The sequence below is a fragment of the Blennius ocellaris genome (assembly GCF_963422515.1).
Source record: "Blennius ocellaris genome assembly, chromosome: 5".
Classification (NCBI taxonomy): Eukaryota; Metazoa; Chordata; class Actinopteri; order Blenniiformes; family Blenniidae; genus Blennius; species Blennius ocellaris.
Genome location: NC_137654.1, coordinates 29,922,613 through 29,942,484, shown reverse-complemented (window position 1 = coordinate 29,942,484; position 19,872 = coordinate 29,922,613). Strand labels below are relative to the sequence as shown.

At 46.8% G+C, this 19,872-nt stretch overlaps 1 protein-coding gene across 1 annotated transcript; it reads right to left on the bottom strand.

The window, feature by feature from the left end:
- Positions 1 to 2,506: 2,506 nt before the first annotated feature.
- Positions 2,507 to 19,740, bottom strand: klhl17 (kelch-like family member 17). The gene is made up of 12 exons (XM_080496193.1): positions 19,652 to 19,740; positions 17,416 to 17,671; positions 14,137 to 14,258; positions 13,196 to 13,417; positions 10,466 to 10,582; positions 8,796 to 9,009; positions 7,091 to 7,235; positions 6,842 to 7,009; positions 5,681 to 5,769; positions 5,509 to 5,582; positions 5,221 to 5,402; positions 2,507 to 2,765 (listed from the first exon to the last, which is right to left on the bottom strand). The coding sequence occupies exons 2-12, from the start codon at positions 17,627 to 17,629 to the stop codon at positions 2,537 to 2,539; spliced, it is 1,776 nt and encodes a 591-aa protein (XP_080352319.1). The 5' UTR covers positions 17,630 to 17,671; positions 19,652 to 19,740; the 3' UTR covers positions 2,507 to 2,536.
- Between the last annotated feature and the right edge of the window lie 132 nt (positions 19,741 to 19,872).

Sequence of the window (19,872 nt, the reverse complement as noted above, 5' to 3'; positions counted from 1 at the left end):
TTTTTGCGAATGCGTTCCCTGCCGTTTCCATGGAGACGGAGCGTTTACGTAAAGTTGCGCTTCTTTCCGTTTCCACAGAGAGGGAAGGTTTTTGCAAATGCATGTTTCCCCCCGGTTTCCATGGTGACGAAGCGTTTCCGTGAAGTTTCGTTTCTTTCCGTATGTAAAGAGAAAAAGTTGAAAGCGTTTTCGTAAAGTTGCGTTTTCCCCGGAGACGGAATGTTTTAGTGAAGTCATGCCCCTCCCATCCCCCGTTTCCATGGTGACGGAGCGTTTACGTAAAGTTGCGTTTCTTTCCGTTTCCGCAGAGAGGGAAGGTTTTTGCAAATGCATGTTTCCCCCCAGTTTCCATGGAGACGACGGGTTTTCGTGAAGTTGCGTTTCTTTCCGTTTGTAAAGAGACAAAGTTGAAATCGTTTCCGTAAAGTTGCGTTTTCCCCGGAGACGGAATGTTTTAGTGAAGTCATGCCCCTCCCATCCCCCCCGTTTCCACGGAGACGGAGCGTTTACGTAAAGTTGCGTTTTCACCCAAAGTGAGCGGCGCCTCGGAGCCCGTCGGGCCGGCGCCGCTCCAAAAACCTCCCGCCTTCGCCTTCGCACGCGGAAAATGAAAGTGTCAGGTCAAAAGAACCGGATCAACTAAATCCTTCAAAATAAAGGAGGAAAAGGGCAACTTCTCAGAAGTTGGGAATGGAAATCACTGCACTGCACATGAGCTGAAGTGAACCCGGAACCCTGAAGTGGACGTGTGGCGAGGGAACATGACAGCACCAAGTGTCATCAGCGTAAATCAGCCCAAAAAAAAAAAAAAAAAAAGATCAATAAATAAAATTTTTCGGTATTTTAACACGGGGTTATACTTTGACGTCATGCTCGTGGCAGTGAATTAAACACAAAAGGAAAAATCTGCGTATCGACGCCCCTGAAACGCCTCTCCGGTTCCCCTCGTCCACCGACGATATGCAAGATGTAATAATAAATATATAGATTACTTTTTTTTTTTTTTTTTAAACACTCTTAAATAGGCATTGCTTGGATTTTCTCCCCGAAGCATCTTTAGAACAGAATATATTAGAATTCATACATATTTTATAAATAGATATAGCTCAACATAACTCTTTTATCTTTTTAAAAAAAAAGAAAAAGAAAAAAAAAAGGAGATCCAGACTGTGTGTTGGCTCCCCTTGCCTGTTACTGCCACCTAGTGGAGCAGAGCAGCACTACAACGCTTGGTTTTCTTTTTCTTTTTCAACTCTTGTAGGGAATCAGAGCCAACGTGGAAACATGCGACCGGCTAAAAGCTACATTCCTAAAGTAAAATCATTCAATTTCAATTATTCACTTTCTCCCCTTTTTGTCTTTCTTTTTTTTTTTTTTTTTTACATTATTGCAATAAATTCCTGACATGGAAAATAAAAAATAAAAAAAAACATTTACGTCACACATGACGGAAATGAAGGATGTTCATTGGAGTGTCGGGATACAAACTTCTTCTTCTTCCTTTTCTTCTTCCAGGAGCGATTTGGTGCGTGTGTGTGTGTGTGTGTGTGTGTGCGTGTGTGTGCGTGTGTGTGTGTGTGTGTGTGCGGGTGCGCGTGCGTGTGTAATCTTGATAATACAGAGCCTCCACGACGGCGTTTCAAGTGAAAACTCATCGTTTCCCGGTTCAGAAAAGTTTCTCGTTTCCACGGCAACGGCAGAAACACTGAAACCTACGTGGGTCGTTTATGAGGGGCCACGGAGTCGGTGCTGTTGGTGGGTTGTTGTTTTTTTGGAGGGAGTAGATGCGCGCCGAGAAACGATGCGACTTTTTGTCTGGGCTGGCGGAGTCGCCGTCCGTCGATTGGAAAGGTCGTAGGTTCAATTCCCAAACTGCACCGTCTGTACGTTGAGACATGAAAGCTTTAAAGCTTTGATGTATTTCTTTTATTTCTCCGTAAAGCACTGGGATTCGCTGTGTTTCAATGGTGCTCTATAAATAAGTAAATAAATAGTTTTGCCTTGCCTTGCCTTGCCTTGCCGACCCGGTACGGAGCTGGAACGTTTTGAAAAAAAATCCCACCTTTTTTTAGGAGCCGTTTTCAAAAAGTTGCGTTTCCAGTGCCGTGGCCGTGTAAACGGACGCCCAAAACAGGTTTTTTTGTTTTGTTTTGTTTTTTTGGTGCGTTTTCACTTGTAATCGTCGCCGTGGAAACGGGGAGCGGCGTCGCTGGTAGAATGACGGAACCGATTCACTTTCACAGGATGTTGATTGCTTGAGGTTGTAGATTTTTGTTGTTGTCGTTTTGTTTTTCCACCTTCGCCGAGAAAGTCACTGATTCTGCAGCGTCACGCCGTCACCCTCCGTCACCTCCTCTCCACGCTTTCACCTGTGCACTCCCTCCTCCTCCTCCTCCTCCTCCTCCTCCTCCTCCTGTCACACCGAGCAGTTGCGTCTCTTCCCAGATCCGGTCTGGGCTGCAGCTGCAGCTGCTACAGCAGCGGCGGCGGCGGCGGCGGTGGGCGGAGCCGAGCTCAGCCAAAGCGTGACCCCGTGTCAAAGGCTGGTGGAGGAGACTGACAGGGTGGGCGAGGAGGGCGGGGGGAAGTTCAGCAGCTCCAGCACGGCCACGCCCACGCTGCTGCGCCGCGTGAACATGCAGGACGCCGCCACCCACTTGTTGCTGCGCGGGTTGTACTTCTCGATGGAGTTGAGGCTGGAGCTGCCGTCGTTGCCTCCCACCGCGTACAGCCAGCCGTCCATGGCCACCAGGTCGTGGGTGCTCCTGGGGGGGGGGGGGGGTAAAAAGCCTCAGTTTAATAAAATTTAATAAAATTCACATAATATATTTAACATCATCATTTTGTTTCTGCTTAACAGAGAAGAAAGACATTTTGAAAAAGGCGTGACAAACATGAGGCCCGTGAGCCAAAACCAGCCACTCGAGGCTCCACTCCGGCCAAACGAGCAGAAAATTGTAAAAAAAAAAACATTTGTTATGATTAGTGGACACAAAAATGAGATATTGTGACGCTGCCATGAATAAACAAGTTCTGCAGAACTATTTACTATGGCCGTCGTGCGCAGTAGCAGTGTTTTCCAAAAGTTGCGCTGCCCCCCCATTTCCACGGAGACGGCCAATTTTCATAAAGTTAAATTTTTTTTAATTTTAACACCCGTTTTCACTTAATCTGAACATTTAATAAAAGTTCCACCTTAGAAGCAGTTTTCAAAAACATGCTCTAACATTTTTCAAAAGTTGCGTTGCCCCCCATTTCCACGGAGACGGACAATTTTCATAAAGTTAAATTTTTTTAATTTTAACACTCGTTTTCACTTAATCTGAACGTTTTTTAAAAGTTACACCTTAGAAGCAGTTTTCAAAAAACATGCGCAGTAATAGTGTTTTCCAAAAGTTGCGCTGCCCCCCCATTTCCACGGAGACGGCGCATTTTCATAAATTTGCATTTTTTTGGGATTATTTTAACACTCGTTTTCACTTAATCTGAACGTTTTTTAAAAGTTACAACTTGGAAGCAGTTTTCAAAAGCATGCACAGTAATAGTGTTTTCCAAAAGTTGCACTTTACCCCCCGTTTCCACAGAGACAGACGCAGCATTTTCAAAATGTTGCATTTTCCACCGTTTCCACAGTTTCGTCAACTTGCATTTTTATACACTCGTTTTCACCGAGATGCAAAAAAGTTCCACCTTGGAAGCAGTTTTCAAAAAGCATGTGCACAGTTGCAGCGTTTTTAAAAAAAAAACAGGATTCTTGCTGCTCCAACTTGAATTGGGGTCACCTCTCCCCGCCGCGTGCTCGTAACCATGGTGACACAGTTTGTCCATTTCGCCGACTTTTCCTGCGATTAACAGAATTTGAGATTATCTCGACCACGACGGCCGTTCTACATCGTCTCCCAATTGGCGCCGGCGTAAAGCGGCTTTGCTTCGGGCGGAGCGACGGATTAGTGGTTGGAGGAGTGTGATATTTTGTACCGTGGGGGGGCCGGGGGGGAGGGGCGGGGGTGTAAGGGTAAGGAGAGCCACACAGCTGATTAATGCCATGAGTTATTCATAGAGCTGAATCATACACAGTCGTGTGTGTGTGTGTGTGTGTGTGTGTGTGTGTGTGTGTGTGTGTGTGTGTGTGTGTGTGTGTGTGTGTGTGTGTGTGTGTGTGTGTGTGTGTGTGTGTGTGTGTGTGTGTGTGTGTGTGTGTGTGTGTGTGTGTGTGTGTGTGTGTGTGTGTGTGTGTGTGTGTGTGTGTGTTTCTGCTGATGCGATCACAAAAAGACGCCTCCGTGATGCAAATCCTGGAACAATACGAATTGTATTCCGATACTCGTGCTGAGAAGCGACTTTAAGAAACGGAAAAGCACACGGAATAATTTTTATTTTATTTTTTTGTGGCCCCCTTTAATTTGTAATTTTTAATTTTTTTAAAAAATTTTTTTTGCTTTCCGATACTCAGATTCCAGTTTCAACATTAAAAGCGTTTGGCTTCACCTCCTTCACTCTGAATTCACACTGATGAAAAGTGACGCCCAGCACGTTTTACTTTGGCGGCGACAATTTCATCTTGACGGAATGACCCGTTGCCGGAGTGACGGCCGATCGGACACTCAAGCCCCGCCCCCTTCAGGAAGGAGCTGGCGGCTCGGATTCAACTTGGATTATTCCTGCTGAAATGCCCAAATTAAAAAAAACTTCTCCCGTCGCCGTTGCATTCTGGGTGTTTTTTTACAAACTCACCCTGGCGGCGCGACATTGAGGCTAACGCTAGCTCGCGAGGCAGCGTCACTGATATCTCGGCAGATTTTTTTATTTGAAATTCTTCTAATTTGCTCGACGGTTTGGAGCCGCTTTTGGTCCACGGGCTTCATCTTTGCCGGTTCTATGTCGTTTAATGACGTGTTCTAGATACGATTCCGCTTCATCCCGCAAAGTAGAACAACACGTGTTTAATCTAAACTTTGTATCAGCGATGAATATATTTTCTTTTAATCTCAATCTGACGTTTGCCTCCTTTAATAAATAAGCACTTTTTTGTTTCATATTTCAAGAGTTCATTCAGGAAAATCTCGTCATTGTTGAGTTTGTCAGTGTTCCCGTGTCCCACGCTCGGATCGGTCCTTGAACGCAGCAGCGGAGGTTCATTCGGGCTTACATAACGACGGATAAAGTGGCGGATTCTTGCTGCTGGAGGCGAATTCAGCCTCGCTAGACGTTTATTCTGACCTGCGGATGTTCATGGGGGCGACGCCCTCCCAGGTGTTGGTCTTGGGGTTGAAGCGCTCCACCGAGTTCAAGCAGCTGGTGCCGTCGTTGCCCCCGGCGACGTACAGCATGCCGTCCAGCACCGCCACCCCGGCGCTGCTGCGGCGGCTCAGCATGTTGGCGATGGCCGTCCAGGCGTTGCTCTGCACCACCACCACCACCACCAAGAAAGGCAGATCTCCGTCACACATTTCCACCGTCGACTTCGGCGTTGCCGTGGCGATAAACACTCCATGGCAAGTTTTTTACCTGGGGGTCGTATTTCTCCACCGTTGCGAGATGCGAGGAGCTGTCGTAGCCTCCCACCGCGTACAGACTGCCGTCTGGAGGGGGGGGTGAACGCGGGGGTAAATATTAGGAAACTTGCATCTCAGAAACCTAAACACTACAAAACACGTCGTTTCAAAATAAGAGCTCGTACCCAGAGTAGCCACTCGCACGTATCTCCTGCGGGTGCTCATGGCGGCGATGGAAGTCCACGTGCTGGTGAGAGGGTCGTAACGCTCCGCGCTGCAGGGGACACACGCAGAATGATTAACAAATAAATAAATAAAACTTATTGGAGCTCTTCAGCGTCGGTGAAGACGACACTAAACTTTTATTGTGTTTTGGGCGTCTGGTGAAACGGCGGCGGTCTGAGACACTGGAAACTCCCTGTAGCGCCGCATCAAGTAATACTGGTGCAATCTGTAATAATGCAACACATCTTCAGCTCTTTATGTAATAAATACCACATTTTGTCTTTTCCGCAACCTAAAAGTTGCCGAAAAGTTCCCTGTTACCTGTTGCAATTGCGAGAAAAGTTAATAATTTGGTGCATCATGTAATACATTTAGCCCTTTATCCGTATACATTGCTCTATGTTTATGAGAAAATCTTTTTTTTTTTTTACTCAGTTGGACTAGAATTATAAGTCAGTCAGCCTAAAACACAACCAAGGTAGAATTCAGGCTCTAAATCAGGTTGAACTCAGCTGCTGTTGGTAGATTTTTAAAGTTACAGGCTGACCAGTTATTTCTTTTTTCTTGAAGTGCATTTAGTCATTTAACCTGCATTTTGTTATAACTGCTGCAATACGGAACAAATTCATTATAAAATGCATTTGTTTTATTAGAAAATGTGGGTTTTTTTATATCATGAGTTTAAAATGTATAAAAGTATTACATGTAGCAGCATTATGACATAATGTGAGGCTTTGGGCCCCAAACATGGACGTTTTTGAACAATGGTGGTTTTATTTTGACAGTCACAGTAAAAACAATTGGTCTGTACACGAGAGTCCGTCTTCTCCCATTGTTAATGTTTATAGTGTTTTGTTCACTGCGCGCGCGTGCGTGTGTGTGTGTGTGTGTGTGTGTGTGTGTGTGTGTGTGTGTGTGTGTGTGTGTGTGTGTGTGTGTGTGTGTGTGTGTGTGTGTGTGTGTGTGTGTGTGTGTGTGTGTGTGTGTGTGGTTTCAGTACAAAACAAACGGCGCCCACTAGTGGCCCAACATGGGAACTGCACGTTCACCGTTTCTGCCGTTCTTGTGTAAACGGACATCGTTTTTCAAAAAAAACACAAGCGTGGAGGTTCTGGCTCCACCTGTTGAGGCAGGACGCTCCGTCGTAGCCTCCAGCGGCGTACAGCAGCCCGTGCAGCACGGCGACGCCCAAACAGCTCCGCCGCGTTCCCATGGAAACCTCCGGCTGCCAGGCGTTGGTGATGGGGTCGTAGGACTCCACGGTGGCGAGGTCCGACGTGCCGTCGTACCTGGAGGCGAAGCGGAGAGTCGGGTCAACGGACGGAGGTCCGGGGGGGGGGGGGGGGGTTGACGGTCGTAGGCCCACTCACCCTCCCACGGCGTACAGCCTGTTCCCGATGGCGGCCACGCCCACCCGGGCCCGCCGGGTGGACATGGACGCCACCATGTGCCAGCGGTCCGTCCTGGTGTCGTACGCCTCGCAGTCGCCGTGGATGGCAAACAGGCTGCCGCCGCCTGGAGGGGGGAGATGGGGGGGAGGGAAGGAGAGAGAGTGGGGGGGAGGAGAGGGAGAGAGACAGGGAGAGGGGGGAGAGAGAGAGGGGGAGGGAGAGAGAGAGAGACAGAGAGGGGGGAGGGAGGAGGGAGGGGAGAGAGGGGGAGGGAGGGAGGTGGGGAGAGAGGGGGAGGGGGAGAGAGAGAGAGAGAGGGGGAGGGAGAGAGAGAGAGAGACAGAGAGGGGGGAGAGAAGGGGAGGGAGGGAGGTGGGGAGAGAGAGAGAGAGAGGGGGAGAGAAGGGGAGGGAGGGAGGTGGGGAGAGAGAGAGAGAGAGGGGGGAGGGGGAGAGAGAGAGACAGAGAGGGGGGAGGGAGAGAGGGGGGGAGGGAGGGAGAGAGAGGGGGAGGGAGAGAGGGGGAAGGGAGGGAGGGGAGGGAGAGAGGGGGGAGGGAGAGAGAGGGGGGAGGGAGGGAGGGGAGGGAGAGAGAGAGACAGAGAGAGGGGAGGGAGAGGGGGAGGGAGAGAGAGGGGGGAGGGAGGGAGAGAGAGGGGGGAGGGGGAGAGAGAGAGAGAGGGGGAGGGAGAGGGAGGGAGGGAGGGGAGGGAGAGAGAGAGAGGTCGGGGTTCAACGTTTGTAGCTGCAGTTTAGCAAAAAAGCAAAAATGTAAAACAAATGAAGACGACGTATCGTTTCCTCTCCTTTGTCGCCAATCAGAGACGTCAAACATCAAAGTTCTGCAACTGTAAATTGTCCCATAATAACCTGGAACTTTCACTTTTATTTAGTTTTATCTTCTGTGGCTGCGCTATGTGTGTTTTTACGAACCCCAGGCTAATGAGGCTAATGCTAGTTAGCGGGAGTCTCGGTGACGAGTCGTGGCGGCGAAGTTGCGGTTTGGCCTGATTAAGTTTTTAACCTTAAAGTCGCCTGAAATCATTTGTGAGAAACTTTAACAGGCAGATGTTGAATTATTATGTAATAATGTAAGAACGCCACACTGTGATAACTTGTTACATATTGCAACAGTTAAAAGATGTTGCTATTGCCACTTCTTTTTTTTTTAAAATGTAATACTTATGTAATACATTTTGCTCTTAATCCATAGACGGGGTTCTATATTTAATTTTAAAAAAATTAAGATTCAGTTGGATTAGAATTGGTCTCAGTCTTCTAGATTTTTAAAAGTTCCACGCCGACCAGTATTTCCACCACACTTTTTTTAATTTTCTTGACGAAATTAAACCCGATCGTAAAGCGGCACCGAGTCCATTTATAACCATTTGACTCACATTTTGTAACAACTTCAACACGTAACAAGTTTTTACAAAATGTGGCAAAAGTTTTAGGAAAATGCTTTCAAGTATTTCATTACAAAATGTGGCAGATTATTACGCAATAAGTGGAAAACGTGTTGCGCAATCCACAATTTCACGCGTACAAAGATTTTGACTCGTGCACGGACGGTGTAAAATTATGAAAAAACGGACCAACATAGCGCAACCCGCCCACTCCCCCTCCCCCTCCCCCATTTGTGGCTCGACCCTTGAACCCAGGGCTGTGATTGGCCGCACACTGACCGACGGCGAAGAGCACGGGGCTGGCGCCCTCGCAGCGGCGCGGCCGCGTGCGGCTGTTGCTGAGGACGCCGCGCTGCTCGGGCATGAGGTGGTACTTCAGAGCCTCGATCAGCAGGTCTTTGCACTCGGAGTGGTGGCGCACCAGCAGCTCCGTGTCCACGTTGCTCATCAGGAAGTCACGCCGCAGCAGCGGCAGACGCACGCACTTCATCAGCTGGCCGGAGGAGGAGGAGGGAGGAGGAGGAGGGGAAGAGGATGAGGAGAGGAGGGGAGGAGGAGGAGGAGAGGAGGAGAGAGAAGAGGGAGGAGGGAGAGGGAGGGGGAGGGGGAGGAGGAGGAGAGGAGGGAGGAGGAGGAGGAGAGGGAGGAGAAGAGGGAGGAGGGAGAGGAGGGGGAGGAGGAGGAGAGGAGGGAGGAGGAGGAGGGAGGAGGAGGAAGAGGAGGAGGAGGAGGGGGAGGAGAGGAGGGAGGGAGGAGGAGAGGAGGCGGGAGGAGGGGAAGGAGAGGAGGGAGGGGGAGGGAGGAGAGGAGGGAGGGAGGAGGAGGAGAGGAGGTGGGAGGAGGAGGAGGAGGGGGAGAGGAAGGAGGAGGGGAAGGAGAGAGGGAGGAGGAGGAGGGAGGGAGGAGGAGGAGGAGGGGGAGGAGAGGAGAGGAGGGGGAGGAGGAAGAGGAGAGGAGGGGGAGGAGAGGAGGGAGGGAGGAGGAGGAGAGGAGGCGGGAGGAGGGGGAGAAGGGGGAGGAGGAGGAGGAGGAGGGGAAGGAGAGGAGGAGGGGGGAGGGAGGAGGAGGCGGGAGGAGGAGGAGGGGGAGAGGAAGGAGGGAGGGGGAGGAGGAGGAGGAGGAAGAGGAGAGGAGGGGAGGAGAGGAGAGAGGGAGGAGGAGGAGAGGAGGGGGAGAGGGGGGAGGAGGAGGAGGAGGAGGGGAAGGAGAGGAGGAGGAGGGGAAGGAGAGGAGGGAGGGGGAGGGAGGGAGGAGGAGGAGGGGGAGGAGGAGGGGAGGAAGAGGAGGAAGAGGGGGAGGAGGAGGAGGAGAGGAGGGAGGAGGAGGGGGAGAGGGGGGAGGAGGAGAGGGAGGGAGGAGGGAGGAAACCCAAAATAAGTCAAATCAATGAAATGCTCTGCTTTCAAGGCCTGGAAAAAAAATTATTAGTCAAAATGTCTCAGAAATTTACATTTTTATATCTAGTTTTAGATTCTAGGATATTTTTCTGAAAACTGGTGACGATTTTAGCCTTAACATTTTTTTTTTTTTTTTTTTAGTTTTTTTTGGTCACATCTACTTAAACTCCTGAAGTACATTTATTTAATTTACACTGTCACACAAATTGATTTTTTTTTCACTGTATTGGAACTTTATCCAGACAAATACTAAAGTATTTCAGGAAGTGACTAAATACTTCCACTGGTCTACTTATTTTGTTTTATCTTAATCTTAATTACCATTAATATTGCACTATAGTTGGGCCACTTTCTATATTTTGCTTTCTTAATATTAATTTTACTTATTTTTTCGTTCTTCTACCTTTATAAAAACTGGTTTTGGTGCAGAACGTGTCACCAAGGCGTTTCACTGCACATCTGTATAAAAGCTGCATGTGAGGTCAAATAAGAGAACACACACACACACACACACACACACACACACACACACACACACACACACACACACACCCAGGGTACGTGCTGCCGGCGTCCGTCGATGTCGTGTTTGACCCAGCTCAGCACGGCGCGGTACACCTCCTCTTCAGACGGCACGTTCAGATTGTCGCTGGAGATCAAATCCAGAACCTGAAGAGACGGAATGAAAGACAAAACAATCCTGTTTTGAAAAAACAAAACTTCAAAGACAGGAAATCACAGTGGCGTCATTTCCGCCATGTTGGATCTTGGTTGATCTACTAAATGTTATGTTGCTAAATGCTAAATGCTAAATGCTAAATGCTATGTTCCATCACCGCAGCCTGAACAAACCAGCTGAATGAGCCTGAAAACATCAGTTTCTCGGTTAAATTCCGTCACGATGACGTCATTTTCTCCGCGGATAAACTCGTTTTGATAACCCAGTTTTTCACAATAAAAGATGCATTCGGCTCTAATTTCGTCCGTCGCTTTTTACGACGCCTCCACGTGTGAAAACATCCACGTCCTCGTGAAATTAACAATGAACTTGCACTATAATACACTTGCACTTTTATCCGTAGAGTAATTAAATGCTGACTCGTCGTTTTGTTACGCCGTGGTTTTAGGCGGCGAGCCGTCAATTTTCGAAAAAGACGAAAATCAGAATAATGTTTCCTCCAGTGTCGTGACTCCCGGTCGCTATTCTTCTCTGACTTGGTGCTTTTATTTTGACAGTCACCGTAATAACATTCCAAATTGGTCCTTCTTTCTCTGCACGTGACTGTTTGGTTTTATTATGAAAGGAAAAAAAAAACAGCACCCACTAGTGGTGCAACATGAACACGACACCTCCAGTTGTACCGTTTCCATTCAAAAGACGAAACAAAAACACGATAACGATGCGTTGGGGCTGCGCCATTATGGAAAAAAAATCGAGATCACGATTATTTCCACGAATATGTCTTTGAATTTGGAACGATGTTTATTGAAAGTGTTTAAAAATGTTAAATATATAAAAATATCTTGTAATGTAGCCGTAAAAAACAAACTGTTGTGCTGCACTCAATCTTTTGAAAACGAGAAATAAATAAAATACAATAAGAGAGAGACATACTTTTATAAATTGTTCCAAAATAAAAGCGGTGGTGCAGAGCCGACGTTCAGCAGGGAACTCCAACCTTTATTCTCCGTTCCAGCACACTTCTCAGAAACACTTTTCTTTTCTCTCCTTTCATCTCCTTTCATCTCTACAACACACACGGTGGAACAACAAAACTGCTTCCGCTCGGAAACCTCGCCTCTCTACAAAATAAAGTTCCGGTCGGTTAGTATTTTGGTGTACCAGCGTGTGGCGCTGTGCTCTCATGTTGCAGAGAAAGAGCGAGAAAATAAAAGAGTTACTGAGAAGTGTGGATTAATGGAGAATAAAGTTTGGAGTTCCTTCCCTCCGACTCTACAACATCGTTTTTCCTCAATTTCTATGAATTTTGAAATCGTCCGGCGCCAAAATCGTAATCACGGATCAATATTCGATTGATTGAGCAGCTCTGCGATGCGTTTTACTTTGAAAGGTTGCGGTTTGGGAATCGCTGCTCTAAATGACTCAAGCGTATTTAAACGAAAGCTTTTTTTGAATCTGCTGCTTTTCCAGCGTTGAAAGTCGTGGCGTGCGTGACGCTGCGCTGCGGCGCCGCCCTGCAGTCGTCCTCTCGCCGCACTAAATCCACACGGGAAGCCGTCGTACGCTTCCTTTTTTTTTTAACCGTGTCACAATTCCTCGGGACGCAATCCGATCGGGATTCATCCCGTCGTCCGTCGCCTCCGCAAACGTCACGCCTGCCACGCCGCACGAGTGAAACATCACAGGCCGTCACGGTCCGCCACTTCCTTCGGCGAGCGGGGGAGGGGAGGGGGGGGTGGGGGAGATAGCGGGGGGGCGGCGGCGTATTTCACGGCTGCGTGAGCGCCGAGTCGATTCCCGCAGCCGGAGCATAAATCCAGATCGGGTGCAGATTTACGAGGAGCGTTGAGCAGCTGCAGACACGACGAGGCGGTAATCCAGAGGAGACGACAAGGAAACGGCTCTATTTTTAATCTGCGGCTTAACTTGCTGTGTTTTTTTAATGGGATGTGCACACACACACACACACACACACACACACACACACACACACACACTCATCCCTCTGAACAGACGAAGAGGGGAAGACGACGCCGGCAGCCGTTTTGTTATTTTTAATTAATTCGTCTCGTCACGGAATCCGTCGACGTCTTGTTACGTTAAATTCCAAAGTCTTTTCGTCCGGCGACTCGCCGCCTCCGGTCCGGAGAGTCCAGTGCTGTTTTTGTTTTGATTTTGAGATAAGGCCGCACATTTCCCCTTCACTGTTTCTGCAAACCTTCGCCCAACATTAATGCTAACGTGTTTTACACGACTTTAAAGTCCCAGTGAAATGAAGATTCGACCTCCAAAACACTCTGGCTGTCGCTTCTAGGATCCTGTTTTATGCTAACTGGCCTCAAGGGGAAAAAGTTAAAACACGACGAGAACAAAAAAAAAACGAGGTCTTAGATGTTTGTTGCCGTCGCATCGTTTGGCCACTCGGGGGCAGTAGTCAGTCGGAATATACAAGTCGCTGTTGGGGAAAACCCCCCCCGTTACCTTCGTCACGGACAAATAATTCCGTTTTCGCTCCGCCTGTGCAGTGATGACAAAACAACCGGATGCTGGAACAAGCCCCGCCCCCTCGCCCCGCCCCGCCCCTCCCCCCGCCCCCCTACCTGTTTGAGCGGCAGCAGCATGAACTCCTCGGTCTTGGACACCTCCACGAAGTGCTGCAGGACGTACTTGTGCGCCGACTTGAGCAGGTCGCTGCAGGAGTGCGTGTCGGCGAAGCCGCGGATTCCCAGACAGTTGGACGGGTCCAGCTGGCTGAGGAGGAACTTGCAGCAGGCGTCACGCACGCCGTTCAGCTGCAGCAGGCTGGCCGCCGGCAGCAGCGTCTGCACGCCGTTACGGGTCGGGTCGGGGGAGGCGGGGAAAAAAAGATCAAAGGGTCAATTTACAGATCGAATTGATTTGATTTCATTTATATAGTTTATTTTTCAGGGACGATGTACAAAAGCATTGATCTTAGTCCTTATGTGGCGTTCGTGGCTGTTTTCATCCACTAACTTTGACTGCCGTAAAAATATATCGGCAAAAAAATTTTTGGCAAATTTTTTGGCATAAATCTGCTAATCAAAACTACCAAATTTCTTTTAAAAAATAGTACAAATTAACCCTTTAAATGCCAATTTAGAAAAGAAAGGCACTGATATGGGAAAAAATACACGCAAAATTATCTATTTTTTATATAAAATGTGATCGGACGTCAGAATTTTTTTTACATGTTATTACAGTCTTGGCTATGTCAAAGGTTAGTAATGTAATTGACTTTGAAACTTCCAGTGAAAAAACTTCCTTATGTGGCGTTCGTGGCTGTTTTCATCCACTAACTTTGACCCTGTAAAAATATATCAGATAAATATTTTTTTCAACTTTTTTTTTGCATAAATCTGTTAATCAACCTCAGTCCTGATCAAAACGACCAAATATTTAAAAAAATTAAAAATTTTAATTAGCCCTTTAAATGCCCATTTAGAAGATGAAGTCGCTGATTTTGGGAGGGAAAAAACACAAAATTGTAAAATTTTGGGGTGGGGTGGAGGAACCTTCCTACCTGCACGTTGCCCTCGCCGACCACGATCTCGGCGGTGTAGGCGTACTGGACCAGCTGCTCCAGCGCCTGGGAGTCGATGTCGTGGAGCGTCACGTGGGTCTGCCGGCTCTCCGACATCTCGTCTGCGAGACACAAGGAGAGGTTGAGTCCAGGAAACAACATGGCCGCCGCCGCCAAACGGCTCGTTTGTTTCTGTCCTCTAGTCCAGTGTTTTTCAACCTTTTTGAGCCAAGACACACTTTTGTCTTTGGAAAAACCTCGAGTCACACCACCCGGAAATGTTAAAATGTGAAACTCTGCAGCCTCTATTAACAATATAAAGTCTTTCTCATCAAAGTTTTATCAACAGGAATCCAGTAAATACAGAAACAAAGGACTTTTTTTAATAGTGCCTCCCTCAGTGTGAAACCTGGACCTGATGGATGAAGAGCTGAGATCCTGATTCACATTCTTCCTTTTCAAAAACTTCTCCATCACTGTCACTGACACAGTACTTTGATACAAGATGGTAGCAGGAGGTGGAGATGAACCACACTGACGTCTGTCACTTTACATTTCACCGGCAAAGTTCTGTGCTGCCCTCTAGTGGCGAAGAGTATTTATACTGGATTACTCTGCAATTTTGACAATGAACGTCTTTTCATTGGATTCAAAGCAAAACAACGGCACACCCTAGTGGCCCGACATGGAAAATGCACAATTTTCAGTGTTTCTGTCATTTCATTATAAATTATTAGAATTTTCAAATTGTTTCTGTGTAAACGTGAAACTTCAATCAAACGAAACCAGTTAAAGGAAAGCGAGCAAACGGGTTCATCCCAGATAGACGACTTATTATAACAAGTGAGTTATTTATTAAACATTTCAGTGAGGGAGGATGAGTCGTAGCTTATTTTCACACATAAAGACACAGTTGTTTTGAAAAAGTAGCTCAACGTTAGTTTAAAATGGTGGCAGGGGAAGAAAAAAAGTTAAAAGTCTGTCTAAACGTACGTTTTATAAAGACGCATAAAGAAGCTCGACAACAGTCGGGGAAAGAAAAAATAAATAAATAAAGAGCCGGGTCCTGATGTCAGACTAAAAACCGAACTATTTTATTCATACAGGATTACTCTTCAACACACTGTGGCTGTGAGAGCAAATGTTTTTTAGAAAAAAAAATGTGAAATGTGATAATTTCCCACGGCTCCCCTGACGAGATCTGGAGGAAACACTAAGTGGTTGAAAAACGCTGCTTTAGTCGGCGTGAGGTTTTTTTTTGTTTTTTTTCCTCTCGCCCACTTCCTCCGCCTTTTAAAAGAGTGACTCTCATCCTCTAATTAACACATTCACTGTGTTTTTGTTTTTGTCGTTCTAGTTGAAACCAGCTGATGAGTGGCGAGGGAAGTGCAGCGGCCGAGGATCCAGACGGAGGAAATGTGAATCTCATCCGACCGCCGGCGATCCAGACGAGAACGGCGGGAAGGAAACGACGGAGGACGACGGGATCAAAACGACGGGTGAAAGGATGAAGGTCAGAGATTTAAAAACGGCTGAGGTCGTCGACGTGCGACTTAAAAAAAAATGTACATTTCCAGAAAAATTTCAAAATGTCCAAATTCACAATGTTTTTGTATTAACGTGAAAGAATCTTTAAAAAAAACAAACAAAAAATGTTTAAAACGTGCTGAGGAGGTCGTGGAAATAATGTTTTGGAGGATTTTTCTCCAAGATACCAATATTTAGTGGAAACAGCAGGAGGATCATGTTCCAATACCTCCGACGTTTAAATCACTTCTTAATGTGACCAACCGGGAGGGACGACAACAATTACTGGTTTATTACTATTGTAACTACTGGTTTATTACTATTGTAACTACTGGTTTATTGTAACTACTGGTTTATTGCTATTGTAACTACTGGTTTATTATAGCTACTGGTTTATTACTATTGTAACTACTGGTTTATTATAACTACTGGTTTATTACTATTGTAACTACTGGTTTATTGTAACTACTGGTTTATTGTAACTACTGGTTTATTGCTATTGTAACTACTGGTTTATTGTAACTACTGGTTTATTGTAACTACTGGTTTATTGCTATTGTAACTACTGGTTTATTATAGCTACTGGTTTATTATAGCTACTGGTTTATTACTATTGTAACTACTGGTTTATTACAACTACTGGTTTATTACTATTGTAACTACTGGTTTATTACTATTGTAACTACTGGTTTATTGTAACTACTGGTTTATTGCTATTGTAACTACTGGTTTATTATAGCTACTGGTTTATTATAGCTACTGGTTTATTACTATTGTAACTACTGGTTTATTATAACTCCTGGTTTATAACCAATACAAATGAAGCCCAGACGTGGACGGACGAACCTTCCCTCTGAAAGGTGAAGCAAAGGTGATTACATAATGTAGATATAATATTGGTTGTAATAAGGAAGTGGTGGGTGGACTTCCTCTTCCTCCTCTTCCTCCTCTTTGGTTTGAATTCATGCTTTTATTGAACGTCGTTCACCCGCTGATTCTGAACGATGACGAACCTACATTATTGTCGCGCCTTCATTTATTTTCACAGCCGGTACGATATTATAAGTGAATGAAAACGTGAATTTTAATTGATCGTAAGTCGTTTTACTTGAATTTTTGTAATTTCAAAGAAGAAACCGAAAATAAAAACACAACATGTGCAGCAGGAATCGCCGACCCCTTTGATGTTGACGAACATTTCTCGTAGCATCGATAAGCTTCTTCAATGTTCGCGGGATTTTAGTTTTTTTCCCCAAAATGAAAGATTTTAACTCGGATCTTCGATTTCTATTGAGACTAAAACTCATTTAAAAACAGTAATTTTTTTACTTTCTTATACATTTTCAGCAATTCCTGTGTGTTTTATTATTCAATCCTGTCATTTCAAGGTTACTGTGTTTCAAGTCCTCCACTTCCGGCAAAGCAGCCCCACGGCATGATGGTACCACCGCCATGCTGAGGTTTTATCTTGTGAATAAAACTCTTTGACCATTTTTATTTCATCTGTCCCCAAAATGTCTTCCTCTGCAGTTTGACCAGATATGCTCAAAGATCAGGCCTCCTTTTTATTTGTATTTTATTTTTTAAATGTCTTCTCCTCAGCAATGGCGTCTTCCTCGGCGCTTCTCAACTTCCTTTGTGACGGTGAACGTCTGCTTTTATGTTCTTGTAGGATCAAAGAGGAAACGAATAAACAAACATGCGAGCCGTGCACGACTTTCAAAGCGGCGTCAAAAAGGCCCGACCACTTACTGGTGAACATGGCGTGGAAGTACGGGCTGCAGGACGCCAGCACCACCTTGTGCGCCTTGATCTCCTTGTTGGACACGTGCAGCACGATGTCGCAGAGCAGGCCGCGCTGCCGCATGCGGTTCATGGACACGAAGGAGTCGTGGTAGTGCCGCTTCGAGTTGTGCGAGATGCTGTGGCCGTCGCGGTTCAGCAGCTGCATGCCGCCCTCCATCATGGCGCCGGTGGCGGGCTGGGGCCTGGGCCGCACTCGGGGCAACTGCAAGCAATGTGGGAGGGGGGGAGTGGGGGAGTAGGGGAGGGGGGAGGGGTTATGAGTAGCTGTCACGGGAAACGCCGACCAGTTTTTACGTTCGCCGTCGAGGCCGGTTACGTCTCGTCATGACAATTAGAGGAAGTCGAGAGATAAAAGTATCAGGTAATGTAGGCGGGGGGGGGGGGGGGGGGGGGGGAGCCGCCCCCCCCCCCAACCTCGCTGCCAAAGACATAAGACACTTGACGACGTTGCATAACCGCCACAGTCTTTGAAGCTACTATCTCATGAATATTCAGGATGGTTTTAAGAGCCAGATGAGGCAAACTGCACTACAACAACAACAACAACAACGAGAATAAATAAATATATAAATAAATACAAATCCTGGCAGTAAAAACAGAACGCAGGAGTTTTAATCAGCTGGACTGAAGAGAGACGGAAACGTTCTCCAAACGTTGAAAACTCAATTCTGCTTGGAAACGACGTTTGATCTGAATCCGGGAGGGAACGACCAGAAGAAGCAGTTTGGTTTGAACTGCAACCTGCAACTGCAACCGTTAACCTGCAACTGCAACCTTTAACCTGCAACTGCAACCTCCAACTGCAACCTTTAACCTTCAACTGCAACCTTTAACCTGCAACTGCAACCTGTAACCTGCAACTGCAACCTCCAACCTTCAACTGCAACCTTTAACCTTCAACTGCAACCTTTAACCTCCAACTGCAACCTTTAACCTTCAACTGCAACCTTTAACCTGCAACTGCAACCTGTAACCTGCAACTGCAACCTCCAACCTTCAACTGCAACCTTTAACCTGCAACTGCAACCTTTAACCTTCAACTGCAACCTTCAACTGCAACCTTTAACCTTCAACTGCAACCTGCACCGCCAACCTGCAACCTTTAACCTGCAACTGCAACTGCAACCTGTAACCTGCAACTGCAAACTCCAACTGCAACCTCCAACCTTCAACTGCAACCTTTAACCTTCAACTGCAACCTGCACCGCCAACCTGCAACTGCAACCTGTAACTGCAACTGCAGTTATTGTCTATGGTGTGTCGTTCTCCGCAGGCGTGTGCAAACAAACACACAACGGCGGCGACCCAACACGCCAAGCAGTTTTGCCGTTTCCGTGGAAACGGACATTGTTTTCAAAACGTTGCCACGTAAACGGGAATCTTCTACAAAAAGAAAACAGTGTCTTCACCTGAATTGTTGTCGCGTGAACGTTGATTATCTTCATGTGGAAATTGTTTACATTTTCAGGACTAATTGTTTGCTTCTGCAAGAAAATACTTCTTTTTTTTTCCCTGAGCGACAACAAATAAAAACTTTAAAGTTTAAATTGAAGGATTAGGTCAGTATTTTACCACTCAAGATGGTCCGTGAACTCAAATATGTCCATACCTTTTTTTTTTTTTTCTTTCTGACATTGTATTTGTAATAAAAGAGAAGTTCCTGTGTAATAAACACATATAACACAGTCCCGACAAGCTCTATATAAATACTGACATTCTCAAAAGTCTCGGACGAGGACAAACACTTTTGTCTCCATTAAGTTGCCTCCGGTCAGTCGGTTGGTGTCAGTTGCTCTAAATATTCCCCAGCAAAGCACCATCTCATCTCAAATGTCATCGCAGCTGCAGCTCCCGTTTTCCAAAACACAATGGGGCCATAATAACACACACCGGCCGTGAGGCGACAATCTGGGGGAGGGGGGGGGGGCCCCGTGGGAATAGCAAGGAGACAATGCTGCAGACTGAGACAAGGGGACACGCAGGACACCGAGACACGTGTGACAACACGACTGTCCAGCTGGTTCCTCCTCTGCAGAACCACTGCATGCAGCAGACAATGCAATTGTGTGGATGGAGAGGCTTTCTGTGAGATCCGAACCCCCCCCCCCCTGGTTTTAGTGTGTTTTGGGTCGCGGCGGCAGTGATCAGCTGCGGCGGCAGAATGGATGTGTCATTTATTTACCGGTGGTCGCGCGGCGGTGATCCCTGCACGCGGCGTGATCCGCAGAATGACGGCAGGTCAGAGCAGCGAAAAAAAAAGCGGCCGTCGCAAGTCAGGTGTGTTTAAAAACGGCAAGCATCGCCTGTCCCTAAGTGTCCATAGTCTGTCTGGGGAATAGGAAATGTGAAGAAAGCCTCTGTTTTGTGCTGGATGCGGCTGACGTCAATGCAAAAAAAAACCCT

Coding starts and splice junctions, on each gene's coding strand:
- klhl17 (XM_080496193.1), bottom strand. CDS start 17,629: ATGATGGAGGGCGGCATGCAGCTGCTGAACCGCGACGGCCACAGCATC. Junction 14,259..17,415: donor CTTCCACGCCATGTTCACCA/GTAAGTGGTCGG, acceptor TGTGTCTCGCAG/ACGAGATGTCGGAGAGCCGG. Junction 5,403..5,508: donor TGGAGAAATACGACCCCCAG/GTAAAAAACTTG, acceptor GTGGTGGTGCAG/AGCAACGCCTGGACGGCCAT.